The 8,908-nt window shown below is 30.6% G+C and overlaps 1 protein-coding gene across 2 annotated transcripts; it reads right to left on the bottom strand.

Annotated features, from left to right (window-relative positions):
* Positions 1–322: 322 nt before the first annotated feature.
* On the bottom strand, positions 323–5,734 carry LOC125056143 (putative ATPase N2B). 2 transcript variants are annotated; one of them, XM_047659108.1, is made up of 7 exons: positions 5,195–5,734; positions 4,927–5,121; positions 4,501–4,742; positions 4,063–4,237; positions 3,586–3,735; positions 3,229–3,345; positions 323–2,231 (listed from the first exon to the last, which is right to left on the bottom strand). In XM_047659108.1, the coding sequence occupies exons 1-7, from the start codon at positions 5,588–5,590 to the stop codon at positions 2,109–2,111; spliced, it is 1,398 nt and encodes a 465-aa protein (XP_047515064.1). In that variant the 5' UTR covers positions 5,591–5,734; the 3' UTR covers positions 323–2,108. The 2 variants fall into 2 exon arrangements, with proteins under 2 accessions (XP_047515064.1, XP_047515065.1); XM_047659109.1 differs by having other exon boundaries at positions 4,927–5,065; positions 5,195–5,386.
* Positions 5,735–8,908: the final 3,174 nt, after the last annotated feature.

Below are 8,908 nucleotides of genomic sequence, written 5' to 3'. Positions count from 1 at the left end.
TTGAACTGGTTCCCGAGTTCAGCACGCGTGTGTTGATATACAATTTTTTTTTCATATTATCTATGAAGAACGGCCATTTTCTTTTTTATCTTCTAATATTATTGCATAAAAAAAATGTTCATTTCACGCTTGTGTCAATTTTGAAAAAACAAAAGAAAATTATTTCGTATAAGCTTTGGGTGTTCTAACCATAGCTAATATAAAACGCCAAATATAGCAATTGTATGAAATCGCCAATAACTAATAATGTTATAACGATACTTGAACGAACATATATAGTTAAAAGGTGAAAAAATATAAATATTTGTAATAAAATAAAAGATTAACACTTTCGTCTCGTTTATTTAACAGAAAATAAATATTTTAACGTCTAAAAACTCACAAAATATGATGCTTTGGTATTTTAAGGTCTAGTTTCGATTAGCTTAAAGTTGTAGAGTAAATTATTGTCTATGAAAAGTTTTTACTTAATTATTAAATATTTTAAGATTTTGTAAGCATTGTTTAAAAACGTTTTTCAACAGGAAAGTTATTGTTTGAACTAAAGTACGAACTAAGTCTCACGATATACTTCAATAGGTCTTGTTAACGAAAACTTAGAGTTTTGTATAGGCAACATAAAGCGCTTCGTGAAACTAATCGGAAGCACACATAATTTTAACAACTGTCAAAAACTGACATCTGATCGTATTAACGTTTAAATGACAGAACAATCAAAAATTTCCTGCTAGTTAAGCAGAGTAAAGAGCCCTTTCCCCACAGAGTAAAGACTTATAGACTGAACGAGACAATACTTTAGTTAAAACAGTGTGATAAGATTTAGAGTTACTACGAATGATCTCAAGATTCAATCTAGACCAAAAAATCCAAGCTATTTAATTAAAATTAATAATTACAATGTCGCTTAATACTGTAACAATGACTGTATAATTTCGAAACATTAAAAATATATGTGCGTTTATGCTCTCGACAGATAACATATCTTGTCAAAATTGTCTTCAACATCGAAAAAAATTTTATATAAAAAAATTACTTCACAACCCTTTTAATTGAAAAGAATCCATTATTTAGAAATATATATTACAATTGATGGAATTTGATAATGGCAGAGGGGTAGTACCGTAAGTAGCAAATTTTATGTAAACGAGTGTTTAAGAAAACACAAAGCATCTTGATTTTAATATTAGATACAAATTTTGTGTCAAAGGAAGATAGAGTTGCTTACGTAAGCTTAAGGTTCATGAGCTTTACGTAAAATCTGGTTTAAGTATAAAAATATACAAATAATTAGAGTACTTCTCTAGTGGGTGGCGTCAAAAAATTCCATCATGTACATATATAAATTACATCATCTGTCGTCTGGCATATAACTGATATATACTATGATTATTGTTTCATGTACAACCTTAATACAATACATTTTTTTCAATACTTACACTATGTTAAATTATTGTTTTAAGGGATAAACATTCTAATGAACACTTAACAAGGCTTCCTAATCTATTTTTCGTAGTATTTTAATTACGAACGTCATCATTGATTTAAAACAATATTCATATGATACACATCAAAGGTTTTTATCACCAAAGAGTTTCCATTACTATGCCACGAGGCACACAATTTCTATAGTCTGTGCGGAAAGAGAACCATCGTGGGAGATCATTGCAGTACTAAATTAGCTTTTTTGTTATGTCGAAAACTTTGTTAAGTCATTAAAATTAGACAGACAAAATATATAGTTGTAAAGTAATGCGTTGAAAATAACAATTTTACTTTAGATCTTCGCCACGCTGGTACGCACAGACTACGAAGCGCGCCATTTCTAGTCTCTATTATATACTCTTTAGCATATTTGAATTTTGGCGCCCATCATAAAATTCAATGATATTTAAAAGTCAATAAGTCTAACTAATAAATACACTTGTATTTAAATAGCAACATTATACACTTTTTAAGCTAAATTAAAAATTTGTACCATGAGATGTTTGGAAAACACTTCTACAAAGGCACTAAAACTCGTAAGTACTTTGTACAATTAACAAAATATAACTACATAATAACTATTTGAAATTTCACTAATGAACACAAAATTACTATGATATGGAAGATCATATATTTTTACCCCATTTCTCCCAATATTCGTCCGTTTGCATTTCCATTATTCTTGACAGACATCTATCACACGCGAACATTTCTTCTTCGCCTGTAAAAATGGCCGCTCGAGAGTTTTCCTACAAAATATTCAAATATTTAATTCCAAGAATATTTTATTATAAACAACAACCAACCTTATGTACACTTACACACCAACACATCGCAATTAGTGACTATAGTTAGTTCCTTTACAATATATATGTCGGAGTAATGGCGCTGGTATCAGCTGCCATTTTCATTAATTAATAACTTCAAAGTCAAATCAGTTAAGATGTACAAAAATAACAGACAATTTGATAGTCTGTAGTAATTTAAAAGTATGATGAATCAATGGTGTTAGTGTCAGTTGCCATTGTCATATTAAATGAATAACGTCAAAGTCAAATTAGAGCATAACCGTTAATACGAATGGTTTATTTCGAAACGACTATTCAATGGTATCGAATAATAATGACTATGGAGTCATTATTAATATCGATTAATAATGACTCCATAGTCATTATTAATCGAACCAAGCAGAAGCCTTTAAAAAGTAGACTCTTATGTCGAAATTAAATGGCTGATGCCAACAAACCAATCTATGACGTCAGTATGCTGACGTCACCTCTCTCTCCGTCATGACTCATGTATAGATATATATTAAATCTATGAGTCTTTAAAAATTCATAATTCTAACTGCCCTATAAAACGCGTCATTATGCAAGATAGATTTGCAGCAGTCCCTATGACTTACCATGCTTCTAAACACGTGAACAAAGTCATGTTTTTAGTGCGTTAATTGTAATTCAGACATAAGCATGCTACGTCATCGTTGATACTATTCGGTGACAGTTTTGTGTCACATGACTAACATTTAAAACATTTCTGGTAAATCTTATAAAAATCTGGTAAAATTAATGGTAAGTTAACGATTATTTTACTCCAAGTTTAATACAGATTATTAGCCGTCACACAGCCAAGTAGGTAAATGTTTGTTTTATTAATAAGTTAAAATAATTTTGCAGGTTTATTTCATTGTTGTTTTTCTTAATATATAATTTAAGTTGGTTGGAATATAATGGTGAAGAAACTTACTGAATCCTTAGAAATGCTCAAATCATCCATTAGAGCTCTATCAGCATCGCCATACCCATCTTTTGTATCGTCTAAATTAAATAAGGTTTTTGGTTCACAGTCAGCTGCTATGACAACCTGTAAAAGTATTCAAAATCAATAAAAAATCTCAACAATTAGATATACTGGACTTTTGCCCACTGAATGTGTGAATTCATTCAATATCTGTGTTAAACAAATATCTCTTATGTGTAAACGCATATCTAATTATAATGAATAAACAAATTGTTATTTTAACTTAAAATAATACATTAAGATTATAGATCTAATTAGACCACATTTAATGAGATTTAAAGTTTAGACGTTTAAAACTCTTACCCGCACTTTGTTGTCGTAAAATGTGTCAATCAATGTTATGAATCTTCTAATCTGTGACCTATGTTTGACAATTGACAGTTGAGGCAATTCTCTTATGAACACAGTGTGAAATGTTTTAGATAATATGAGGTAATCGCTGGCACCAAGAGGCTGAAAAAAACATATTTATATTGTGGATATTATGCAAATTATGCTAAAATTAAATTGTTAGCTGTCTCCGCCTAATAAAAATGTAAGCCAGGCATTGTATTTAATTAACCAAAATACAAATAATTCTATAAAATCATTCCTGTTTGCTCACTATTCATACATTTAATCGAAACAGAAAAAAGGTGTTAGCTTATTGAAGTTTTACAGACAATACACAAGAATTTCATGGAAGAAAATCATGCTTCACAAATATAAAATCAAGTAAATACTACACACGAGATAACTTAACAAATGTTACTTAACTAAATATATTGTAATTGAACTTACTCTATCACACAATTCTTCGAATGTTGAATCTAAGACACGCCCACAACTCTTGGCAAATTTAACATTTCTTCCTAATATATTAATTACTCTTACTCTCACTGTATCATTTTCTTTTGATATTAGAAATTTAAAAAGATTATCAACGCCATTGTTTCCTGGTGTTAACTCATTGTTTCTGAAAGGACAAGATTTGTTATTGAAATTTTGGAAGTGAGTTTGTAGGATTATATACCATATTAAAGTTAACTTCTAAAATGTATCATAAGTATACTGTGTTAATGTATTAGTTTTGCTGAACATCCAACCCAAGTCCTCTCAGTCTGACTTGCCATGTGTAATCACTTAGCTTACACATTTCAATCAAGCACTAATGGAAAGTTCTTTTTATTTTATTGTAAATATCATTGAAGGTAAACACTAAAAATGTTTCTAACTTACATGAAATACTTTCCAAATTTGCCACCACTTCCTTGCAATCTGTAGTCAATACCAGAATCAAGTTGTACAACATTACAATGCGCTTTTAATATGGGTATAAATGGCAGGAAATTAGCTCTTTGTAATCCATTCTTATATAGGTCATCAGGTTGCCGATTACTTGTTGCTATGACAACACAACCATTATCAAATAATTGTGTAAAGAGACGTTTTAATATCATTGCATCACCAATATCAGTCACCTGTAAAATATTAGAGTCTTTAAAACAATGACATTTGTAGAAGTTAAGTCAAGTATGAAAATATACTTTTATAAATAAATCACAAGCCCTAATCTACATAGTAAATAAAATCTACTATGGATAAAGGGGGGCTCCACAACTGGTTAACTAAGTAATAATTGTAAAATTTTGATATAATACTTACTTGAAATTCATCAAAACAAATAAGCCATGATTCTTGGGTTATATCTGCTGCCACAGGTGGTATGGGATCAAATGGTTTTGATCCTTCATCTTTAAACAAACTTGCTCCTTTTCCAGATTTGATTTTAAGTTCATGGATCCTTGAATGGATATTTAACATAAATGAGTTAAAATGTACTCTTAACTTTTCTTTGATCTAAAATTATTACATGTATTGTCAAATATTTAAAATGATAACTAAAATTTAGTAACTTATAAGTTTGTCATACCGGGGCTGTTTCATAGAACAAATCCATGAGCATGGTTTTTCCACCTCCAACACTTCCATATATGTACAACCCTTGTGGTGCTAAAATTTTTGGAGGTTCGCTTCTCTTAAAAAACGAAAATATAGGATTACGTTTGGAGGCTGTTGCTGGGCGCTTAAAATTGACAACTTCTTGATATACGTGTTCAAGGTGTTTGACAACATCTTCTTGGTGAGTGTCTCTACTAAGTAAACCCTCTGATATTTTTTTCGAATACAAATCCAATGGACCGATTCTTTTCTCTTGTGTTTGTAAATTAGATAAGAATCTTACACATTGATCGTACCGTCTCCAAGAATACCTAATTATTAAAGTGTTTTGCAGCATTGTACGTACACATGTAGTTTTATAAAACATTGTTATCGCTAAATGAACTAAAAAGATTTCAAAAATTCATTTTTGTTATTATGTAATATTAAAAACATCATTTTTATCATATGGATATTTTTAATAAATTATTATACAGTTTTTGCCACTGCCAAGTGTCAACTGCCAATAATATTTATATAACTCATGTTGATTGTATGACATATACATGTCCATACAATTGACACATCCTTACATATTAATTTTTTTTGCTGACCACGGACGAAACTTCATTTCTTATATACCTACTAGCAGACCGGCCAAGCATTGCTGTGGCTAAGGTTTTTGTTATATTACATAGTAGTAAACTATGCAAGGGAAACGGTAGGACAACTTATGTGAAAAGTAGATAGCTTAATTTGTGAAATGTTGGTACTTTAAACACAGCGCCATCTGTTAGAATTGTATCAAATAATAAACAAATATGCAATAAAATAATATTGCGGGTATAAATTGATGAGATGTAAGCTATCCTATCTTTTAAGTTAGATCAAACTGCACACGGTGTGCAAATTTGATTGATATCGGTTCGGTAGCTTAGGAGTCCAAAGCGGACAAATAACGTGACACGTAATTTATATATATTAAGATAAGAGGAAGAACTCATGTCTCATTCGAAGGTATCGAAGAGACAGAACAGACATTTGCATTTTTACTCTATTTCAAATAGAAAGATTTTCAATTTGTTTTTTTTTTGGTATGGACGACAATAACCCCCGGTAAGGGTGTTATTACCTGAAATGTCTATAATCCATAGCGCTGATGTTGTAAATTTATACAAAGAATGTTGAAGCTAGAATCTCTATGACTGTAACTTTCCTGCGCTGATGAAGACCTTGTAGCCATTAGGGTACATTTACTCGTATAATATACCTTTGAAAGCATAGTGAAGTCATCATCACGATAACCATAATACCTATGTATACTTCCAATACGTACGTTAATTTGTTAACCAATGATTTGTTAAAAAAACACACTATTTTCATACTGAAGGATGTAATTAGCAATAGTATTATTACCAGCTTGCAGTTAGCATAAAACAAACACGAAATATGTAATTCATTTCAAAAATATACAATTTGTTAGGTAGCAAGTGCGACTCAATATTATAACAATTAACATTATTATTATTTGACGTAATTCAGCACAAAAGTATTTTTCTTTTAGCTACGGTCACTGAAAGATTTGGTGATTGGTCCCAAAAGGGTAAACCAATTTATGTAATGGCGCCAATGCCCGCGCAAATCAAAACGTATTGCAGATGTCAATGGACGGTCACCTTAATAATAACAAGGACTCTGACGCACCTTTATTAAAAATGAAGTTTAGGTAGTCTACGGAAGTATATGATAAAAAAACAATTATTTTCCACTGGTTGTTCATACTTCTGAGCTGAACGATCTGAATAAATAAAATATTTGTTGTTAAACATATTACAATTGAACTAATACACAAGGTTTACAAGCAATCTCTGACAGGTAACCATAGAATTATCCATAGACATGATTGTTTAATTCAGAGCTAATAAAACAGTTAGAATCCTTATTTGCTAAGAGGCTATGACGTAGGTCGTAGACAAAGAATATTGTAAGAAGAAAGTTAACTTAAAATAACATCATTTGCATGGGTCATAGAATAACCAAAATTAAATGAATCGCCGCATGAAACGCTAGGCAAATTAACCGTTACACTCCTTGGTCCTTATTACAATAAAATAATATTAAAACCTCCAAAATCCATTTGTATACTATCAAAGTAATGATATCGAACAATGCACAATGGATACCGCTACAACAATGCGCGCTCCTTTTTGAATACTAAATTTTCCTCAACATAAAATAAATTAATTTATCTCCCTAATTTAGGCAGGCAAGTCTGTTTGCAAAAATAATTGTATCCTAACAAATCTCATATGTTGACTTGTTATTCAGCTATTTCTTATATTCTTTCAAAGACTTCTTTCACACAAATTGCAATACAGCGTAGTAGAGCACTTAAGTGATAGATTCGTCGATTAAAAATCTTCTCCTCAAGCTAAACAGGCGAACAATCATCTTATTCAATTTCAGTAGGGGCTTAATAAATTCAACCTCATAATACCAACAGTTTATACAAATTATCCCACTTTGCAATAATAATAAGAATATCTGAGAAAGCAGGATGTGGTCAAATTGAAATCGACATCAGTGCATTGTGGTAAGTGCATAATATATTGCAATCGGAGATAATTTTATCTTGTGTCAAATCGGCAGGGTTGAGGACATGAAAAGGAATTGCTAATCATTAAGCCAATTGGATGAGGGTTTGTTCGGTAATGAAATCATACAAATCGTAAATGCGTAAAAAGCTGGAAGAGGCAAGGTTTTATTATATTTGATATATAATCTGTACATTTTTATTTTTTTATAGACGAGAATTGAATATATATTCTTTTAATTATAATATTTTTCTAAAGTTATATTATTGTATTAAACTATATTATTGCTATAAAGTATAATCTCTTGGGATAAAAGTAATGTTCAGATAATATTCGACAAAAGTAAAAATGAGTTTTTATGAATCAAAGTTTTATTTTCTCTTTATAGATAATAAAAATATTCTTAACAAATTTTCTTATTTTTATATTTTTGATACACAATACTTCTTTACTTATACTGATAATTTTTACTATTATTATTTTCTACTGAGTATTATTATTATTACATTATTTTTCTTTTTTGCGACTGAGGCGCAAACTAGCTGTTGTAGTCTCTGGCAGAATGACCAGCCCTGTGATTCTGTAACTCACTTCACGAACTCACACAGCGGTTTTCGCATCGGCGGTCTCTCTCAAATCAGTCGTGAAGCAGTCATTTTATGATTTGGCATTCTGATAAACAATAAAGTACAAGCTCCCACCTTTTCAGAATGCCAAATCATAAAATGACTGCTTCACGACTGATTTGAGAGCGACCGCCGATGCGAAAACCGCTGTGTGAGTTCGTGAAGTGAGTTACAGAATCGCAGGGCAGCGCTTTGGAACAGTCTGCTCCTCAGCATCATGCTGAGCCAGGGCCAGTTACAACCACAACACACACATTACACACTTAAAAATTACCTTTTTCTTTCAAAGAAAAAATTGTTAATTTTAATTCCTTTTTTATTTTTTTTTAATTATTATTTTGAGTGTTTCGTTAGTAATAAATGTTATGTATAATATGTCTATGTCTATGAAAATTCGAGTGAAACTAGGCTAGGCTATAAAATAATTAAGTAATCTTCGCTACTACATACTATTAAACAAATGCTTTAAACATCTGCTCTATAGCT

This window comes from Pieris napi, chromosome 14 (genome assembly GCF_905475465.1).
Source record: "Pieris napi chromosome 14, ilPieNapi1.2, whole genome shotgun sequence".
Lineage (NCBI taxonomy): Eukaryota > Metazoa > Arthropoda > Insecta > Lepidoptera > Pieridae > Pieris > Pieris napi.
Note: the sequence above shows the minus strand (reverse complement) of the source record. Positions and strands in the feature narration are given on the sequence as shown.

Bases quoted from the DNA above. Each gene is read 5' to 3' on its own strand.
- LOC125056143 (XM_047659108.1), bottom strand. From the start codon at position 5,590: ATGTTTTATAAAACTACATGTGTACGTACAATGCTGCAAAACACTTTA. The intron at 3,346-3,585 runs GTAAGAGTTTTA...ATACTTTTACAG, and splicing joins TTTACGACAACAAAGTGCGG to GTTGTCATAGCAGCTGACTG. The intron at 2,232-3,228 runs GTAAGTTTCTTC...AATATTTTGTAG, and splicing joins TGAGCATTTCTAAGGATTCA to GAAAACTCTCGAGCGGCCAT.